At 35.0% G+C, this 23,159-nt stretch overlaps 1 protein-coding gene across 1 annotated transcript in view; it reads left to right on the forward strand.

Moving 5' to 3' along the window:
• Positions 1–23,159, forward strand: part of exp (expansion) — a 221,567-nt gene that overhangs the window by 73,486 nt on the left and 124,922 nt on the right. Inside the window, exon 3 of the mRNA XM_073989456.1 lies at positions 8,623–8,743. Coding sequence (XP_073845557.1) covers positions 8,627–8,743 — 117 coding nt within the window. The 5' untranslated portion in view covers positions 8,623–8,626. The remainder of the gene's footprint in view (positions 1–8,622; positions 8,744–23,159) is intronic.

The following is a 23,159-nucleotide window of genomic DNA, read 5'->3' on the forward strand; positions in this document are numbered from 1 at the left end:
GGGCGTTTTCTTTTTCTTTCTGCCTTTTCTGTAAAAGCGGCCTAATGTTGGTTGGAAAGAAATATTTTTTACATTTATTTTCTGTTATTTTGTTTTGATACGTTTTCATTGAGTTGTGGATAGAAATCTGACGAATGTTTTTATTTCTTTTCGTTTATCATTGTTAGTGGCCACCTCTCTACATCGCCATCAATGAATAATTGATGTCTTCGCATAGTTTATGTAATATAAATACAAATTGGAGAAAACTTTGGTTTGCTTTCGAATTACATTGCCTGTGTAGATGTTTTGTTGTTGTCTGAAGTTTCTTTTGGAGCTTCTGCAATGTGAAATCGCTGAGATAACAAAACGTGTAATATTTTGTATTATTGATGTAGCCACATGAATTATTTGTTTAGTTTTTAAATATTATTTTTTGTAATTCGAATTTAAATAGGTGGAAAAACCATTTGAAGCGAGATACAAATTTAATGGTTTTTTTATTAATGATTGATTTGAAATAATAAATAATTTTCTATTTGAAACAATTTATAGATATGATTTAATACTGAATTAACGATAGGTTCATATATGAAGGCATGTTACGATAGCCTACAGGTCATGACATCCCGAACTTCTGATACCCAACAAGTTTTTATAATATGTACTTAGCTTATATTTTGGATGATCGAAACATAAGACAAACGTCAAATTTTTAAGGCTTGTAGGGAAAGGCTTTTCAGAAATTTTGAAACAACCCTGACCATGGGTGTAGCCAAAAATAGCTAAGGAAGGGTAGCTGCCCCCTCTAGATCCTACAAAACAGTTCATTTGTATGTAAAAAATTATAAATATTACGAAAAACAAGCATTTGCCCTCCTCTAGAACGACCAAAAAAGAATTCCTGGCTACACCCATGACCCTGACTATTTCTTTTTGTAGAAGAAGTTTGAGACCTCTTGATAGACTTATGTGAGGAATGTCAATGGGTAGAAGACCTCTTAGAGAGAGGATAAAACCGTTAAGCGGTATTCCGCTTATTTTGTTTTCTATGGAAAGAAGATCTTTAAGAATTCTTTTGTGGTAAGAAACCCTTGACGCCGATTTCTGTGGGAAGAATACATTACAAGATCTTCTGTGAAAATAAAACGTTTTACAGGTCGTCTATTGTTGGAAGGCATTTAAAAGGTATTCTATACATTGAAGTCTTGTACGAGTTTTCTTGTGGAAAGAAACACATTAAGAGGTCTCCTGTAAGTAGAAAATCTACGTATCACAGTCGGACACTAAGCCCACCTGATTGTTCTGGTTGTTGTCAAAAACATTATTGTGATTTAAAATACAAAGAAATTCAAATCACAATAATGTAAAATCTATTATGTTTGTTATCAAAAGTTGTTAACAGTATTCTGAATGGCCGACCTTCTGGGGTCCTTGCTATACATATATAAAATTTTCTAATATTTGAAGTCATTCGAGAGTTATCCTATTCTTAAAGAGGTGTTATGTGGATAGAATAACTTTGTCAATGATTCTATGGGCATTCTATAAATCGCGATTCAAGTTGATATTTTAGATTTTCACGTTTTTGCTTGAAAACCGCAAGTTTTATCGAAATGGGACTAAAAAATGTTATAGCAGTGAAAATTCTGTACAAGACTGACCTGCATAATATTTGTGTAGGTTTTACTGTTTTTCAGATATAGAATTTCAGATCAATCATTCAGATTTTTTCTCACGTCTTCAGGATTTTGCATGAAAACCGCAAGCCCCATCGGAATAGGACTGAAGAAAATGTTGTAGCTCTGAAAATTTTCTACAAGAGTGGCCGGCATATATTTTTCCTAGGTTGTACCATTTTTGAGATATATAAGTTTAAGTTGGGAAATTGCAGTCAGGCACTGTTTTATAAGGAGACAATACAGTCAGTGCATTGTCCCAATTTGAACTTCTATATCTCAAAAATGGTAAAACCTACGAAAATACTATACTGGTCAATCTTGTAGAGAATTTTCATAGCTACAACATTTTCTTTAGGACTTTTGATAGGACTTGCGGTTTTCAAGCACAGTCGTAAAAACCTAAGCCCATAAATATGCCGACTTGAGTCTCGATTTATTCAAAAAGCGCTCCGGCGAATTTTGTTTTGTTTGATTTTTCTCATCTACGAACATTGTAGTTTCAGCAATCCCTTAAAATGCCGACTTGAGTCGCGATTTATTTAAAAAGCCCTCCGGTGATTTTTTGTTTTTTGATTTTCTCATCTATGAACATTGAAGTTTCAGCATCCGCGAAAACTTCCTAGGTGTAAGCACCTTCCATTTAAAGTTGCTTCAAGAGCACCGTGCTTTTAGATGTGTTTATGTGCAGATTATTTTTTAAAACTTTTTAAGTGAAAGACCTTTGAGAACCTTCTATAAGTGAAATGTTTTTAAGAGTTATTTTGTGGGAAAAAAACCTCTTAGAGGTGTTCTGTCGAAAGACCTTTGGGAAGGTCTTCTTCCGCGATGCGGGGGCTTAAATTCACCGTTTCCTTCTATCAACATCCTGGAATTGTTGAGTGGAAAAAATTACGACCGATCAAAAATATCCACATAGTTATCTCCTACGAATCAGAGATCCCTAATGCAGGATGTTAGATGAACTCGTGTCCATTGGAGTTCTAAGTTTTGCTGTTATCTGGACGTCGCAGTAAAGACTTAGTTATCAAGCCTTGCCCTAATACTGGAGGGCTATGTCATGGTGAACCACTTCACTCCCAACTAGTAAATATATTGTGGATACTGAGAAACAGCTTTAAACAAAAACTAAGTCCAACAAACCAAATGTCCACGGATAGGACTAGAGAGAACTGGTCTACGATCGATGGGACGGTTGTTTTGCAAGAGTACGGATCAGGTATACCCAAGCTTGAAGTAGTGAGGGATAGTTGAGAAAAGCAAAGCAAGCAATTGCTAGTCCTTCTGAAGCGAATATTGGCCATGAGTCTCAGACCGAGGACGGTTTATCAAAGGAAGAACTAGAGACCACATTCGTTCCAGCTACTGAAATCAGCTGTACTCGGCCTCAGTAAAATGCGCTAGCTCTATAAAAACAGGAACGCTAGTATCCACAAAGGCTATTCATAGGCTGGAGCTGATAGAACTAGTCTTTCGAGACAGGACACTTTTAAGGAAGAACCTTCGAATAAGGAATTGATCACGAATTTTCCGACCTCAATCAGTGTCCTTATTCGATTAGCTTGGGAGAAGAGGGCATAGAATATGTCGATGTATTACCTTAAGAAATTCGTCTGCTGGGAACATCGTCCATCTCAATTAGATAGTGCAGGTTAATCGGGATCAATCTGAAAGCGGTAAGCAAATTCGAACAAAAAATGTCCTTGTGTAGATAGCCGGCAGGGTAGGAATTGGCATCTAAGAGGGCCGTCGACTCATGCTGCTAAATTTATGGTGAATTAATAGAGCTAATACTTAGCTCGGAAGCATTAAGTTATTATATATCATCACAAATGAATTTCGAACCAGTAAAAGTACACATACCTCATAGAGATGCCACGGCCCGTAACTCACCACTTCTAGACGGCATAGCAATTTATACCGATAGCTCTAAGATGGAAACCGGAACAGAAACAGTCGTCTATAATGATGCCCTAATGTTACGACTCTCATATAAGTTGCACCACATTTGTTGTGTCCTCGAGCCGAAATCTTTGACATTAAAACATAAGCTGCAGAACTAATAAGCAATATGAAAAGCGGCGATAGTCAAGCTGCCCGTAAATCACGCACATTTGCTTGATTTAAGGGCGGAACTCCTTGAAGATCCTAAAATCCATTGTAATATTGTGTTGGATCCCGGATCGAAGGAAAATGAAATAGCGTATGAACTGGTGCGTTGGGGATCTCAGTATGCCGATATTGTAATCGACAACTCAATCAAGGCGCCTCTATGTCACTTCATGTGGTAACTGGAACATAGATATCAAGATGAAGCAAGCCAGATTTTGCACAATAAACTCAGGTTAAAAAATTATCCTAGGCAATCTGGCTAATCCTCTCCAAACAAAGAACCACATCTCTACTTTCCATAAAGAAATCCGACCTGAAACTACCAGTAGGTATAATTACTGGTCACTGTAGATCCATGTCTTGCAAGTGGGAAAGAGATGAAATTGCTGACTACTGCATGCTATGCAAAGATGACAAAGACCCGACCAATTCAATCTCTGACAAACCTCTGTAATATTATCCTCGGTATTATATTATGGTTCTAATAATATGGTTAGCACACTGAAATGGTTTAAATTTCGTATTTAGTCTTTGTTGGAGGTATAAGTCCTCCCCAGGATTTTGTTGCTATAAGTCCACGATTTAATATAACCCCCTTATAACGACACCTCCTGATTTTGGGTATTTTCAAGGCTTTTGCCTAATTATCACTCCGAAATGGCTGAAATTTGGCATTTAGTCTTCTTGGGGGCATTACAATTTCAGTGTGTTGCTATAGGTCCACCTTTCGGTACAGCCCCTATAGAACGGTACCTCCCGATTTTCGGTATTTTCAAGGATTTTACCTCATTATCATACCGAAATGGCTTAAATTTTGTATTTGGTCTTAGTTGGGAGTACTAAACTTTCTCCCACTAACTTGTTGCTATATGTCCACGTTTTGATATAGTCCACATAGAACGATACCAACTGATTTTCAGTATTTTTAACATTTTTAGCCTTATTATCATATCGAAATGGTGTAAATTCCGTATTTAGTCTTCGTTGGAAATATTACATTTTCTTCCAGAAATTTGTTGCTAAACGGTAAATTTTTGATGTCTTTGCTAGGGATACAAAATATTTCTACAGAAAATTGTCGGTATAGCTACATGATTTAATATAGCCTCAATGTAACGCCAGATTTGTTTTTCTATTTCTTGGTTGTTTTTGACATTTTTCGGACGAAATGTGGATACAAAAGTTTTTGTTCGGAATATTGTTAATACGGAGCAATGTTTTGGTAGAGGCACCGCGGCGGAGCAGGTTTTAATACTATCCTAAACTAAAAGAAACTATTACTCAATTTTGCCCGGCCGAACTTAGCGTGTTTTTTACTTGTTTATAAGTCTTCTAGTGATAGAAGAATTTTTTAGGTTATAAAACCTTTTCAGACCTACTTAGAATTATTCTAACAGGTCGTATAGAATACTTCTTACAAGTTTGCCTTACCGTGCTCCGATATCATTGACTGATATTGCCTGTAGCGCCCAACCAGGACATGGAAATTATTTTTCTTAAAAAATCTCCCTGTCACTCACCACTTTTTGCCCTACACGAAGCTTCCTGAAACCTCAAGTATCTTTTGTTCTCCATTTTTTTTCTTTTTCATTTTTTATTGTTCAACAAAATACATATCTTGATGACTTTATTTGTCATGTAAACACTTGGTAAAAATTCTTGGGCTACAAGATATACTCAGAAGAATAAAGAATCAGCAACAATCTGCAATTTTTTTAATTTTGTACAAATAGCAAGGAAAAAAGTGAATATTTCTTTGTTCTTTTAACTCTTATTTAGACAAACAGATAGTGTTGTTTTTGTTTTTGCTTAATGACTTCAAAACGGAATAACATTAAAGTGACAAGTTGGCAGACATTTGTTCATCACCGGCAATATGATGAAGAGGATTTTTGTTGTCTTAAATTTTAAGAATTCCAAAAAAGTAACAAAATAACCGACCATAAAGACCAAACAAAACCCAGAAGTTAAGAACAGAATGAGATGGAAAAGAATATTTAAATTTCAAGTGGGTTGAAGCAACTTGAGAATGACTTATTATACCCTACACCACTATGTGGTAAGGGGTATTATGTGTTAGTGCATTTGTATGTAACATACAAAAGGAAGCGAGATAGACCCATAGTTCCTTCTAGGGATATTCATAGAATCACTTTCTGAGTCGATTTATGCATGTCCGTCCGTCCGTCCGTCCGTTCGCAACATACAGGTCGCATTTGTTGAGCGATTTCGCTGAAAATTGGGGAATACCATTTTTTTAGCCGTCGGAAGATCAAGTTCGAATATGGGATATATCGGTCCACGTTTTGGTATAGCCCCCATATAACGGACCCCCCGATTTACGGTATTTTGACGTTTTCAGCTACATTTTCAGACCGATTTGGCTATAATTTGACATTTAGGGTTCTTAAGTGTCAATAAACATATACAACAAAACGTGTGGACATAGGTCCACGTTTTGGTATAGCCCCCATATAACGGTACCCCCCAATTTACGGTATTTTGACGTTTTTAGCTACATTTTCAGACAGATGTAGCTATAATTTAACATTTAGGGTTCTTAAGTGTCGATAAACTTATATAACAAAAGTTGTGGACATAGGTCCCCGTTTTGGTATAGCCCCCATATAACGGTGCCCCCCCCGATTTACGGTGTTTTGATGTTTTTAGGTACATTTTCAGACCGATATAGCTATAATTTGACATTAAGGGTTCTTAAGTGTCAATAAACTTATATAACAAAAGTTGTGAACATAGGTCTACGTTTTGGTATAGCCCCCATATAACGGTACCCTCCGATTTGCGGTGTTTTGACGTTTTTAGCTACATTTTCAGACCGATGTAGCTATAATTTAACATTTAGGGTTCTTAAGTGTCAATAAACATATACAACAAAACGTGTGGACATAGGTCCACGTTTTGGTATAGCCCCCATATAACGGTACCCTCCGATTTGCGGTATTTTGACGTTTTTAGCTACATTTTCAGACCGATGTAGCTATAATTTAACATTTAGGGTTCTTAAGTGTCAATAAACTTATATAACAAAAGTTGTCGACATAAGTCCCCGTTTTGGTATAGCCCCCATATAACGGTGCCCCCGATTTACGGTGTTTTGATGTTTTTAGCTACATTTTCAGACCGATATAGCTATAATTTGACATTTAGGGTTCTTAAGTGTCAATAAACTTAAACAACAAAAGTTGTGGACATGGTTCCACGTTTTGGTATAGTCCCCATATAACGGTTCATTTAAGTTCATATTTTCGTATAGCCCAGATACCTCCGAACTAGCTGTTAATGACATTTGAAGTTCCCACGTTATGTACCGATTTTCGATATTTTGAAGATTCTAGCTAAATTTTTTAACCAAATTAGGAGTTATTTGACATTAAAGGCTCCCATCAAAAATGTCAACATAGGCCCATGTTTTATTATAACCCCTATATAACAGTACCTCCCAATTTCTAGCCCACCAAAAATTGTCAACATACATAGTTAGATATAGGCACCATTAAAAAGGGCCTCCCGAATGAAGCATAAATGTACATAAACATTATCTGACATTTTAACGTACCCACTTAAAGTTGGGGACAGGAATGAAAACTAATTATTCCATTTTAGGTCAGAATATTTTATGGTGGAGGGTATGAAAAGTTCGGCCCGGCCGAACTTAATGCTTTTTTACTTGTTTTTTTCATTGTGAAACATTTACAAAATTTTTGAAGAGCTCTGGCAGCAGGTAAATATGACGATTTACATTAAAACGGAATGTCAGAATTATTAAAGAGTTTCTACATGTAGGATAATGAAAATCCGTCCAAGAAATATTTTAAAATTAAAATTCTTAACTTAAGGCCTCAGTAGCCACAAATAAAACTCACTTTATATTTGTAATTAAAATTTTAAAATACATATAATTGTTAATTAAGAAACAAAATTAAGATTCCAGGACCTTAGGAATATCTTAAAATAATACACTTCCCAGAAATGTAAAATCATAAAATTCGAAATTAATATTTTTTGTAATTTTTCCCATCAATAAAAATCATTTTGAAATTTTCATTTTAAAATTTTCCCCATTAATCTTTCTTTCCTGTTTGGCGGTATCTTTTTGATCATACATTCAGTCACTTTGATCTAACTAAGCAACCAACCAACCACCAATGATGATGACAAACATCATTGTTGATAGTTTTCAATCGTCTTCAATTATGTTCACCTTGTTGGGAAAGTCATTAATTAAGCTGTAATAGTACAACAACATAAATTGTCAGCGTCATTGCTTATAGTTTGATTGATTTTCCTTTTGATTTTGTGTTACGTTTTGTTTATTGCTTTAGTGCTCTGCCTTTTAGTCTCTCTCTCTCCCGCCCGTTTCACGTGAATTCAATAAAATATGTATCTAATAATAATTTCTACACTTACACATCCGGTTAATATTTACATACTCACACCGTCATGGATGAATGGGCAAACAAATCGGCATTTAGTCAATTGTTTTTTTGTTCAGTTGTCTGCCCTGTTGGCTGCCTGGCTGACTGGTTGATTGGTTGGCTGCTTGGCTTAATTCCCGGCTTTTGGTGACTCTTCCTTTTGTCGACTTTTTGTCTTTGGCGGTTTCTTGTTTGAGACATTAACTTAAACGGAATATTAATGTTTGGCATTATTGGATTTATGAAGGAAATTCGTCATTGTCTGTGAGGCTTTGTTGATTTCTTTTTTTTACAAATAAATTTTGTTTTTTTTTAACATTTTTGCTTAAGAGTCTACTATAATTTTATTTGAAATACATATATTGTAAATTTCCTTTAGTACATTTTATTAAAATTTATTATTTTTTCTTTTTTAGAACAATGGTATCCCGAAGAAAAATACTCTCCCGTTCTAGAGATGATCTGAATTTGGATCAGACATTTAGTCCACAAGAAGAGGAAGAAGATGTTTGGTATCAAAAAGAAAAATTATACAAAGTAAGTTGAATGTATTATTTTAAATATTTTATAGAAGTAACTGAAAAAAAATTATACATATGTCCATATAGAGGAGATATGATTCATAAGCCGAATGACATTCTAGCTTTTCTCTAAGACGATTTGGAACAGAATTCGTTAGAATCTTCTTCTGATTTTTGATTAATGTTTGAATCATTTTGAATGAAATAAAATATTCTAAAATACCAGGAGTTTGATAGTAATTCGATCGAATTTGGTTCCGAATCGTCTTGTAGAAACAGATCATAAGTCATTTCTTATAAAGAAAAAAAGGTGGGAAACACTTTGAATTGGGTGGAACGTGTCCTTTATTAGTTTACCAGAAATGGCTTAAGCAAGAATGCCATGCTGCATTGGTATCCCCGTCTTCAGTCCCAAACTATCATCGACAATAGTTTTTAGCGAAAGAGAAATATGAGGCTAATTAAAACCTCCAACAAACTCTCTCCCCGGCAAACTGAACACCGTGGAAGCAAATTGTCTAATGAAAACAAGTAGAAAAGCGTTAATGAAGCAAAATAGAAGAGAAATAGAATAATTAGTTTCTATTTTGTTTAGTTTATGGAAGTGCTAAGTTCCTCCGCCACGGTGTCCCTACCAAAACATTGTCCTGTATTAACAATTTTATGAATATATCTTTTGTATCCACATTTCGGTCCGAAAATATGACAACCCACAAAATACAACAACTCAGACGGTACTGTTGCATGGGGTTATATCAAATCGTGGATCCATACCGGCAATTCACAGTAGGAAAGGGGTGTAAACTCCTAGAGAAAGGTAATGCCTTGAAAATTACGAAAATCCAAGGGTATCGTTCTATAGGAGCTTTGTCAAAACGTGGACCTATAGCAACGAAGACAAAATTTTAGCCATTTCGGAGTGATAATGAGGCTAAAATCTTAAAAAAACTGGAAATTGGGAAGTCCCGATCTGTGGGGGCTGTATCAAAACGCGGAACGGACAAATAGCAACCAATTTCTAAGGTAAAATTTAAATGTCCCAATGATGACTTAATTCGGAATTTAAGACATTTCGTTGTGATAATTAGGTTGAAACTTTAAAAGTACCGAAAATACGGAAGTAACGTTCTGTGGGGGCTTTATCAGAACATCGACCTGTACTGACAAATTTCTGGGGAAAAGTTTTGTAACACAAAAGAAGACCAGATACAAACTTTCATAAATTTCGGTGCAATAATGAGGTTAAAACCTTGAAAATGTCGAACATCGGGCGGTATAGTTCTTTGGGGCTGTATCGAAACGTGATAGCCGAAACGATATAGCCAATTTTCAATATCACAATACTAGGAGTAATCGAAACTTCTGTAGCAAATTACAAAACTCTGTCTTAAATATTGCGAGATGTATCTAGATTTCAACAGACAGACTGAAGGACAGGTGAGCCAAACCGACTCTCACTCCGCCATGGGAAATAATACTTTAGTCGGCATGGGTCTCCTATGGACAAGAGAAGATCTTTTCAGGTCTTTTATGAAGTTAATAACTTTTTAAATATCACTGTACGGCACGAAAATTATTAACCATATTCAGCGGGATAGAGGACCAAAATCCCTATTAATTCAACTTTCGGGGTTATGGGCCCCCAAATACCTGAGGCCTCGATGTCAAAAGGGATTATTTTGACAGGCACATATCTTCTAAACCGCTAAGAATTTGGGTTTACTCGTAGAAGTAAAGTTGTAGCTCTCGTCTTAAAGAATAATAATTTTGAACTCATAAAATCCATTCAACCTCATCTTCACTGTCAAAATCGGCAAGGTAAAATTTCCCTCTAAATTTTTTCGGATTTTAGTCTACAGATATCAAACCGATCAAAATTGAAGAACCGTTCCTAGAATATTTTTATGTTCTAGAAAGTTGTTTATTGAAATCTAAGGTAGATTTTTGTAGTTGACTTTATCCTTAATTTTTGGGCGGTTCGGTATCTAAAAAGTATAAAAATCGAATATTTTCAAAAGTGTTTGGCTATTTTCACATTTAAAAACCGGTCATAGACATTTCGTATGTCCCAGAAAGTTGTTTGCTGATATCTTTGCTACATTATTGTGGTCCATTGTTTTCTTGAATTTTGAATGGTTTAGTATCTATGGAGCAGGGATCGAGAAAAGAGGATAAAAATCGCATTTGATTTGCTATTTTGACCATTAAGAACCGTTTCTACAGAGTTCTTATGTTCTCAATACTTGTTTACTAATATCTAAGGTAGATTTTTCTAGTTGGTTGTTTGCTTCAATTTTGATCGGTTTGACATCTGTAGACTAAAATCCGAGAAAAAATTAAAAGGGAAATTTGACCTTGACGATTTTGACGTTGAAGGTGAGGTTGAATGGATTTTATGAGTTCACAATTATTATTCTCTAAGACGAGAGCTACAACTTTTCTTCTACGAGTAAACCCAAATTCTTAGCTGTTTAGAAGATATCTGCCTGTGAAAATGATCCCTTTTGACATCAAGGCCTCAGGTCTTTGGGGGCCCATAACCCCAAAAGTTGAAGTGATAGGGAAGCACGCCGGGACAAGTGTTCTTATTTTTGGTCTTCTATCACACTGCGGTGTCAGAATATGGTTAATAAACCATGACTGAAAAACTTACACACAGTGTATTCTATGAATAGAAGGCTTTTTCGTTATGTTATTCTTTGGACTTCTGCGAGCAGAAGACCTTTCAAAAAATGCTTATGGACTTCAGGCTTTTGACACGACTTTTATGAACAGACTTTTACAGAAGTTTTGCAGACAGAAGTCCTCCTATGGTTCTATCAGGTCCTGCATAGTATTCTATGGATGGACGTCAGTAAAAGGTAGATCTATTAGAGGACTTCTATGGAGAAAGGGCGTTTTAAAAACCTTCTATGACTCGAAAACTTCTTATAGGTAATCTATAGATAAAAGAATTGTATAGCCTTCATATTATAGAATGAACATGTTTTACAGGTCTTCTATGGATAAAAATTGTTACTATAATTAACAACTTTTACTCATATATGGATAGAAGAGCTCATGCAGGTCTCCAACAGATGGGAAAGTCCTCAATGGTCAGAAGACCTTTTACAGGCCTTTTATGAAGCTTTGAAGTTCTATGGAAAGAAGACCAATTACAGCTTTTCTATCGACATGCGGCTTCTTAGTGTTCTTCTATGAACAGTAGACCTTTTACAGGGGCTTCTATGGTCAGGAGACCCTTTTACATGGTTTTTATGGACAAAATAATTCTTACAGGGTTTACTAAAGATAGAAGAGTACCGTGAAAAAATCCCAACGGAAAAAACTCTTAAATAAAATGACGGGTCTTCGGCTGGGATTTGAGTTTTCAACCCTTGCACGATGGGGCCAATGACAGGTTTTCGAGGCAACAAATCACTGGGGCAAGCTAGACCTTCCAAATTTTGTACAGATGTTTATAATGGGCTTAGAAACTAATATGCCAAATTTGGTTCATATCGGTTCATATATACATATAGCTGCCGTATATATGTTCGCCCGATTTCAAGCAATTGATGGACCAAACACGCAAATTCTGCCCAATTTTTATGCGATTTGGAAAATACCACGGAAATAGGACTATAAATAAGTTTGCCAAGTTATATTGAAATCGGTTCAGATTTTGATATTGCTCCCATATATATTTTCGCCCGATTTTAGGTATTTGGTGCACCAATCCCGCTATGTATGTCCAATCTTGATGAAATTTGAAATGTGTGACGGATTTTGGTCTAGAAACATTTTTGGCAAATCATATTGAAATCGGTTCAGAATTGGATATAGCTCCCATATATATGTTCGCCCGATTTCAGGAAAATGATTGACCAAGCATGCAAATTCTATCAAATTACAATAAAATTTGGAAAATGTTAGGGAATTCGGACTACAAATAAGTTTGTCAAGTTATATTGAAATCGGTTCAGATATAGAAATAGTTCCCCTATATACATATGTTCAAATTTCATGGTTTTGTCTGTGGTTTGTTATAAGTTAATAAAAAAAAATCCAAATTTAGTAAAAACCGGCTAAGATTCCGCCACAAAAGCCAAAGTTTGCGATATCTTTGAAATTATATATTATTATTATTATATACGTCTATTAAATTTTTCCGAAATCCAATTGGTAACATTCTCTGGTAACTGAAATCAGATTTTTATGAAAAGGCGCAGATAGGCGCAGCTAATTTTTTCACAAAATGATAGTACACATTAATACCTTTCACCACATATATATAATATCCTAGATCAACCTAGATCTCAAAATATATACTCCAGAGAACACATGGATAACAAAGCAAAATACTCCAAAAAAGACATAACATCTTAACTCAAAAATACATTTACCACACTTAACATTTTTATTATTTGTTAACACTATCTTATTTTACATACCCATTGAAGAGCTTTCCATGTTTAAAAAATATAAAAATGTTGAAATGTTCTTTTTGGCGCCTAAAATACTTTCACTACTTATTTATAATGAATGTCGGAAAATGATGCATAAGAAAATATGTCACCATTGCCAGATCAGTATGTCGCTATGTGATGTTACCAGATTGATTTATTTTTTTATTTTTAGTGATTCAGAGTGTTGGCAATCGAAATCCGTTATTATTTTTTTCAAATTGTTCACTTCAAAAATTGACTTTTTGCCTCGAAAACCTGCTATTGGCCCCATCGTGCCTTGGACAGATGCAAACTACGGTAACGCGTGCAAAATGTTGTTTGAAATACTGAGCGTCTGCAAGTTTTTTAGGAGTTATGTCAGCGAACACATTGCGGACATAACTTCCAACAAAATTTTGGTAGTTATGAAAGAGCATATTGACGGACATATCGCTCATTTACTCAAAGAGTGACACTTCTCAAAATTTAAAAAAAAATTATTACACAAAAACTAAAATAACTACATGTACCATATTTTGTAAACAGCTAGCCAGATATCAGTGCTAAATTTCTGTGCAAAATCAAGCATGATTTGGAGTGTTTTAGTGTTTCATAAACTCAAAAAACTTTTGTGTTGAATTATTCGAAACTCGTAGTAAATGAGCTGTAACTCGTTGAGTTTTAGAGATATCGGCATGAAAATTTGACACAAGGTAAAGTAGAAGTCGTAGAAAAAACAGAAATTGCTAACTCAGAAAACTCATTTTTTGAGTTATGCCACTCTTTCAGTAAATGAGCGATATGTTCCAAAATTATTTTGGGAGATATAGATAAAAACCACTTAGCAGGTCTTCGATAGATAGCTGACCCTTTACACATATAGAAAACAGTAAACAGATGGAGACCTTTTAATTTATTTTCCGAATGAAGGACAATTTTCATATTTATGAAAATAAGACCTTTACAGAACTTCTATGGATAGAACAGCTCTTAAAGGTCTGTAAAGCAGATCTCTTGAAGGTGCTCGACGACCAGAAAACTTCTTTCGACTACTTATTTTATGGACAGAAAACCTTTTACAAGTCTTCTGTCTTCTAGAGAAAGAAGACCTTCCACAGGTCTTTTATGATATAAGACCTTATAGTGAAGTTCAGGTGCTCGACGACAAGAAAGCTTCTACAAAGGAATATAAGACCTTCTAAATGGCTTGTATGAATAGAAGATCTGTGGAACAAAGATCTCTTACATGTATTCTATTCACAGAAACCTTTTTTCAGGTCCACTGCGGATATATGCCATTCTACTGATCTTCTAGGGATAGACGACCTTTCGTGGATATTATATCAAGAGAAGACTTTTAGAAGTTGTTCGAACAGAAGGCCATATAAAAACATACACGACTTCTAAGGACTGAAGTTCTTTCACTGATTTAAATGCAAGGTCGCCGAATCATATCCACGGTATTTAGCGGTTTAGCGTGTAGATGAAGGCATCTTTAACGTTTTCCATTATGAAGACAGAATGACCAATGACCTTATATGTCGCTATCAGTGTCTTCTTCTATTTGCAAAAGGACTTGCAAGCTAATGCTATTAGGACATCGTTCCTGGATTTCAACTTCTGACAGGGATCGACTGTCATCTAAGAAAATACCTGTGCGTTCACTTTTGTCCCCCAGGAAATGAATGGGGACACTGTAGAAATTTTAGCACTTACGTCGTCGATGTTGAAACCGGATACATGCGACACCAATGAAATATCTGCTGGAGAACGTGGGAAATTTGCAAGATATATAGCACATGTTCAACAAGAGGCTAGTAACTCGAAAATGTCTATTTTTCAGTAGAGACAAAAAACTGTTGACACATCAGTAGTTGCTCTGTAGAAATGAAGAGTAACATGATGGTATTTTTGACGAAAGAGTAAAAAAATAATGGGAGATTTTTTTTTCAGCAAGTGGAGTTGATCATTATCTATAATTTTTTAATAAAAAGTGGAAATTTCAAAATTTTGAGTTACTATCCTTTTGTTAAATAAAAAGGAGGACAATACTACGCCTAGGGGTACTCCAATTTTAATATTACGAAATTTAGATTTTTGCCTCAGAATTCAAAGAAGACTTACCTTCCATTTAGGTACACGGTGCTCTTGAATCAAATTTAAATGGAAGGTGCTTATATCTGGAAAGTTTTTGCGGAGTAAATCGCGATTCAAATTGACATTTTTAAGGATTTTTTAGGTTTTCACGATTTTGCTTGGAAACCGCAAGTCCTATTGAAATGAAACTAAAGAAGATGTTGTAGCTATGAAAATTCTCTATAAGATTGACTTTTTTGATACCTTCGTAGTTTTTACCGTTATTGAGATATAGAAGTTCAAATTAGAACAATGGATTGACTGTATCGCCTCCTTATAAAACAATGTTATACACAGTGCACCTTAACTAATTTTAAATGAATGAAGTTTTTGCACATTTTGAAACAGCTATGTTTATGGATGAGAAAAATCCAAAAACAAGAAAAAAATCGCTGGATGGATTTTTTTAAAAATCGCGGTCAAGTTTCATATTTTTAGGTTTTCACGATTTAACTTGGACACCGCAAGTCCTAATGAAATGGGACTAAAGAAAATGTTTTAGCAGCGAAAATTCTGTACAAGATTGGCTGATTGAAATTTTCCTAGGCTTTACAATTTTTGAAATATAGAGGTTCAGATCAAACTTACAGATATTTTCATAGGTCTTTAGGATTTAGCTTGAAAACTGAAAGTCCTTTCTATATGGGACTAAAGAATATGCTGTTGCTGTAAAAAGTCTCTACAACATTGACTTTCGTAATTTTTTCCTAGGTTGTACCGTTTTTGAGATATATGTATAAGTTTAAGCTGGGAAATTGCAGTCATGACACTGTTCTATAAGGAGTCGATACAGTCAATCCATTGTCCTAATTTGAGCTTCTATCTCAATAACGGTAAAAACTACGAAGATATCATAAAAATTAGTCCCATTTCAATAGAACTTGCGGTTTCCAAGCAAAATCGTGAAAACCTAAAAAATCCTTAAAAATGTCAACTTGAATCTCGATTTATTTAAAAACCGGTCCGGCGATTTTTTAGTTTTTTGATTTTTCTCATCTATGAACATTGTAGTTTTAGAATCCGCAAAAACTTCCCAGGTGTAAGCACCTTCCATTTAAATTTTAATCAGGAGCACCGTGGGTAGTTAGCATAAATTCAGAAATCAGTATCGAATATTAAACTGAACCGAACGCCTTTAATGTTGGTAATTGCTGATTTAGGCCATTCAGAGACTTTGCGATTACCTCTTGCAAATTTGTGGTTGTGTTATTACTTCCCCTGAAAAGGTTCAATATGTTCAGGAAACGTTTCTACCAAGAACTGTGGCCATAGGTCCATGGTTTGGTATAGGCCCCATATAACTGTACAACCCGATTCCCCGTATTTGGACATTTTCATCTACATTTTCACACGAAATTAGCTATAATTTGGCATTTACGATTTGAAGTGACCAGGACACTTATTTGGCAAAAATTGTCAACACACGTCCATGTTTTCGGTATCTCCCGATTATGGGGAATTTTGGGGATTTTACCAAAATTTGCATACCGAATTAGCTGTTATTTGGCATTTGAGATTCCCACAGGCCATACAACTAAAAATTGTCAACATAGGTCAATTTTTTGTTTAGCCCTCATATAAAGTTTATCTCCCGATAAAGATATTTCAAAGATATTAGCTACATTTTTTGACCAAACTATCAGTTACTTGACATTTGAGTTTCCCAGTGATCATAAAATTTCTCCTACAAAAATTGTCAGCGTAAGTTCATGTTTTGGCTACATTATTCTCAAACCCGTTTTTCAGTCTCCGTTGGAGTTATGACACATTTCTGCAGGGAATAGTCGGCATAGATCCGCGTTTTAGTATAGCCACTGTAGAACAGTGCCACCCGCTATTTTTGAAGTTTTAGCTACATTATCCGACAGAAATGGCCGAGGTCTGGCTCCAATATAATGTAAAATGGAGTATAACTCTAGACGCGCCAGTCTTAAAGTCTTATCTTGGCCTACCGTAGTTTGCTCCCTGACGTGTTTTTTTTACCACAGAGTTAGTTACATCGCATATGTTTCGGTGTTCACATCTAGTCATACAATTGGAAAAATTTTTTGGGGCACAACTTTCTCAGATATGTTTCTGATTTTGTTTAAAAAAATATATATTATTTGCAACTTCATTCCCAGATTAATAAATGTAATTTTCAAAGAAAAATATTTTTATTTTTTAATCACATCGACTACTAGTGTCGTCGATGGTCTCATTGGTGGTGGTGGCACCACTCACCAATATTGCAACAACGTCACCATTGGGGACGGCTGTCAATATATCAATATGAATATAAATAAACTACACAATATTCATATTGAGTTTTAACTTAGCAGCAGAAGAAGCACAGTAGTAACAACAACAGCAACAACAACAGAAAAAAGCTAACGGTAGTTAATGCAATTGTTTATGGCTTATTTGTTTTCCTCTTTTCGAAATGTCACTGGCTTCTGCCGTGGCTTATGAACAATAAACCAAGTCTAGCCCCTCCGTGCACACCACACACACGCCATGTGTGTATATATTATAGACAAAAAAGAGACAAAACACGTTAACACTTTAGGTGGGGGCCACTGGAGACCTTTTGCAGACCCCCTACTAAAAACAACATTGGTAGGCATTTCATTGCGTTTTATTTTTTGTTGATATTTGACTTGGACTGTGTGTAAGTTTTCGTGTCAAGAATATTTTACACAAGAAAATTGAAATGTTCATACAAGCTTAGCTTGCCTGGAAATGGGTCAATGATTTGTTGACTGTTTTTCGACAATTCCTACTAAAGTCTTATTAAATTTTTTTAACAAATAATTACATATGCTGATTAAATAAAATGATACAACTTAGTGAAAAAATAAACTAAACGTACTTATGCCTCTTTGAAGGCCTCTTTGGAATTGCATAAAAAATCCAATAAGTTTGTTGCTTAAGTCTTAGGTTTGCCACATCCACCTAAAAAACATATTCAAATATGTTAGTGGCCTCTGCAGTATACGACTATACTTAACAACCCATAGGCGATAAACTGTGTTGATTAATCATCTTTTATTAATATCCAATCATTAACTAATATCGAGTCATAAGAAAATCAACCATTTAATAAATTTGCCTCATGTTGTAAATAATTAACAAACATTAATCTGATGATGACGATGATGCTGCAACAGCAGCATTTGTCTCTCTCTATAGTTCTTTGTATTTGATGACCCAACGTTTGCATGCAAAATATTAACGAGAACTTTATGAGTGCTTATCTGGTTGGTGTTGCCGTGTTTCGATATTAATTACATCGATTAACACCAAATGAAAAGCCCATAAATAATCTCATGATGTGATGATATTATTCACAGTTGACTAATTAAAAACAGTGTAAGAACATATTTTTACTGTCACATTAAACAAACAATGCTCTTGTTTATCGGTGATACATTTTGGTTAAAATTTATCTGGTTAATATATTTCAAGTAATTATCAGTGCTTTGAGATTTATTTGTTCTTATGAAACTTGACAAACAATTAATTAATTTAAGAAAATTTTTCTTAATGTTTCCAGAGTTTTTGTTCATTAATTTTCCCTGAAAAGTACAGATAAATCTTTGGAAAAATAGAACAATAACCCCCCAAGTGTCATAAACTGGGTGTTACGTTTTTTTTGGATTATATCGCAACGTGGGCTGTTGCTGTCGGCCGAGTTTTATGTTCGGTTGTATTCGGAATCTCTTTCCTGGAAGTTGTTAAAAAAAAATAAAGAAGAAAGAAAAATGTGCAAATGGAAGTTGGCAACTGAAGAAATAATAAAACTTCAGTTGGCTGTAACCACAAATCGGTAGGAGTAAGATTCCTGGGCGAGGTCGAGAAACTGGGTATCGTAAGGGCTTCAAGGGCAGTAGGGGCACCTGTTCATCGTTTCAAGAAAGATGTGTTCTCTGTAAGAGTTGAGAATACTACCGTGATGGGATCTTAGATGTTCTATTACACTGTGCGACAAAAAAAAAAAAGAAATACTGTATCATGAATGACCATAACAAATCCAGTTAGGATATAGCCATCTATGTACATTTCTAGGGTTAATTCCGTTAATGTCACCCAAGCAGGAGTTGATCCCATTATTGTATTATTTTGGACCATGCCAAATCGTGTATGTGAGAGCCCCTATGACACCTATATATTCACTGGACTGCGCGGTGTCTAGCATTCTGAAGCTGTGTTTATGCAGCATGCTCCTACATAGTCCCTGTCTTAGTCCCTTACATGGAAAAGTCCAGCGCAACCCCTGAGATGCACCTGCTCCCGGAATCTATTGTATATCACCAAAGTTTGAGTGTGGTAGATGCGGATGTGACAAATCATCATGTGACATCAGTATTGGTCCTTTGATTTCCTCCATCCCGCCACGAATCCGGAGTAGTAATTCCGGATTTTTTCAACTTCCGACGTAGAAAAACGATGCAATATTCGTACTAACATATGTACAACGCATACTGCTACATATGTGCGTAGGAGTATTTGCAACCTCGGTGGCCAGACTACGGATGTTATGTGGTTCTGAGTCAACCCAGTTGGAAGGAATCGGTTACTCTCTTCTTCTTTGTTTAAACTTTTGTGGGGGAGATACTACAATGATGGGACTGATATGGCTCCATATTCAAACTTAATCTAAGTTGAGACAAACCCAGTAAAAAAATTAAAGTCACATGAGACGACCGTTACAAAGTTATGTAAATGAGCTGTTTTCTGCATTACTAGTAAGCTTAAACATTTTACAAGGCGAAATGACTCACTTTACCCCTTACTAAGTAATGAGTAAGGTGGCACAGATCGTGTGTGTCTGATTACAAATATGAGGGTTGTGTGTTCAAAGCTCAAATCAGCATAAATCTGAGAATCGTTATTTCGTTAGCACTAAGTTATATTTTCTCAGCCCTGGAGGATAGATTTTTGTCGGCTTTTTATATAGACTTATTTTCTTTTTCATATCTTGGGAGATTAGTTTTTTTTTCAAAGTATAATAATGGTTCTCGAATAAGTCTAGCAAAACTATTTTAAAATTATTTCGTGCTTTATTTGTAAATCACCTGAATTAATTAATTAATTTATCTTGATATAAATTTTCTATTAGCATGTAACGAAACAAACTTCAGAACATAAAACAAAACCAACCGGTTAATTTGACTACTCAACAGCATACTTTCATTTTTTTTACAAAAACACACACACTTTGTTTTCAACAACCAGGAAATTATTGACATGTTACTTTTTTATTTAACTGCCTATAAAAGAAGAAATGCATTTGAAAGCTGCATTAGCCCTTTCATCGTAAAGGCAAGCAAGTGTAGGTTTGAAATACAACTACAAACCGAAATGTGTAACTTTCACTGCATCACTATTTTGAATGAGATATATGCTAATGAGAGCACTTCAAAAACCGGTAAACGACCTACAGAAAATTTAAAGATTTTTTTAATGTTGTAATAAATAAAAGAAACGAATTCTTTTTTTATAATTTATCATGCATGAGTCACAAATTTACATCACGATATTTCGAAATACAATTAAGTTAGCATTTAATTTACACATGATTGTTGGAATCTAAATCTTGGCAACTGTTTGATTTTCCATAGCCATTTTGCGGTCAATATTTCCATTTACAATAATGATTTATTTGTAAGCAACCAAGAAAAAAAAATGTTTTTATTTTCTCTGTCACTAAACTGAACTTTTAACGTCGTTAAACTGAACGCCCCATGTGACATCATTATCATCAATGTGTCAATCAAAACAATGAAAGTGAGAGTAGAAATAATAAATAGTTGTTAATTAATCACAACAATAATGAATGGTAATAAATTACAAATCATTGGCATCCACGAACAAGTGCACAATGCGAATGATGAAGATCATGGTGATGATGATGATGTTAATGATGATGATATAATTTAAACAATATTTTTTTATTTAATATTATTTGTTTTAATTATGCAAAAATAAAATTTTTTTATTAAGTGAATAGGTTTATGGTAAGAGAATGTCTATCACGGTGCTCTTGAACCAACTTTAAATGAAAGGAGCTTACACCTGGAAAGTGTTTGCGGATTCTGAAACAACAATATTCATAGATGAGACAAATCAGTAAAAAAAAATATCGCCGGAGAGGTTTTTAAATAAATCGCGATTGGCATTTTTAGGGGTTTTTAGGTTTTCACGATTTTGCTTGGAAATCGCAAGTCCTATTAAAATGGGATTAGAGAAAATATTGTAGCTGTGAAAATTCTCTACAAGAGTGGCCTGTGCTGACTGTATTGAAACAGCAATGTTCATTGAAAAGAAAAGGCCAAAAATAAGAAAAAATCGCTGTAGGAATTTTTAAATAAATCACGGCCAAAGTTCTCATTTTTATGTTTATTTTATATTTTCGCGATTTAGCTTGTAAACCGCAAGTCCTATTGAAATGGAGCTAAAGAAAATGTTGTAGCTGTGAAAATTCTCTAGAGGATTGACCTTTACGATTTCTTCCCAGGTTGTATCATTTTTGAGATAAAGAAGCTCAGGTCACATTTTTAGGTTTTTTGTTAGGTTTTCGCGATTTTGCTTGAATACGGCAAGTCTTATCGATATGGCACATGAGAAAATCTTATAGCTGTGAAAATTCTCTACGAAATTCGCTTGTGTAATTTTTTCCTAGGTTGTACCATTTTTTAGATATATGTATAAGGTCATGACATTGTTTTATAAGGAGACGATACAGTCAGTGAATTATCCCAATTTGAACTTCTATATCACAAAAATGGTAAAACATATAAAAACATCATAAATGACAATCTTGTAGAGAATTTTTGCTGCTACAACACATTCTTTAGTTTCATTTTTATGGGACTTGCGGTTTCCAAGCAAGATCGTGAAAACCTAAAAATGTGAAATTTGACCGCAATTTATTCAAAAAGCGCTACGGCGATTTTTTTGTTTTTTTTTTATTTTTCTCATCTATGAACATTGTAGTTTCAGAATCCGCAAAAACATCCCATCAAGCTCATTTGTAAGCTCCTCTCATTTAAAGTTGGTTCACACCGTGCTATGCCATTGTTGGACGACTGTGTGTTTGTGTATTAATTCTTTTGTTTCAAGGGCAAATTTTATAGCAGGACATTTTGGGTCTATGTAGTTTTTATGTAGAAAAACAAGTGAAAAAGTATCAGTCGGCATTGTCGAGAGATATGCCCTCAGCCTGAGCGGGGGACGATATAGAATCGGCTACGCAACTACAATTCTTTTCCTCAATAATTATGTATTAGGGGGGTTTCAGATATTGTGGCTATTTTGGGCGTATGAACTAAAACTCGCAAATGATACGGAGGAGGTACCTGAAAGAATGGATCGACATACTCCATTTTAGAAGTGGATCTTATTTTAGGAGTCATTTCATTTGGTCGCCGTATAACTTAAAGATTTTGGACTAGCATCTCAGGAAGCATGGACTTCCCCACGAAAAACATGATATCGCTGTTGTCTATAGAAGTCCTTACGAGGTCCTCTGTTGTATATAGAAGTCCTCAAGAAGCCTTCTGTTTCCTATAGAATACCTCAAGGGACTTTAGGTTGTCAATAGGAGATCTTTAGAGACTTTATATCGTTATAAAAGACCTGTAGAGGTATTTTGCAGTCTATAGAAGACATCATGAGACCTTTAGATGTCTATAGAATAATCTAATAGGTATTCAGTTATCTAGAGAAGACCTCAAGAGACCTTCTATTATCTATAGAAGACCTCCAGAGGTCTTCTGTTATCTATAGAAGACCTCAAAAGGCCTTCTGATGTCTATAAAAGACCTCTGGAGGCCTTCTGTTGTTCATTGAAGTCCTCAAGAGGCCTTCTGTTGTTTATAGCAGTTC

Source organism: Musca autumnalis, unplaced genomic scaffold (genome assembly GCF_047663935.1).
Source record: "Musca autumnalis isolate F117 unplaced genomic scaffold, ASM4766393v1 scaffold_5, whole genome shotgun sequence".
NCBI lineage: Eukaryota > Metazoa > Arthropoda > Insecta > Diptera > Muscidae > Musca > Musca autumnalis.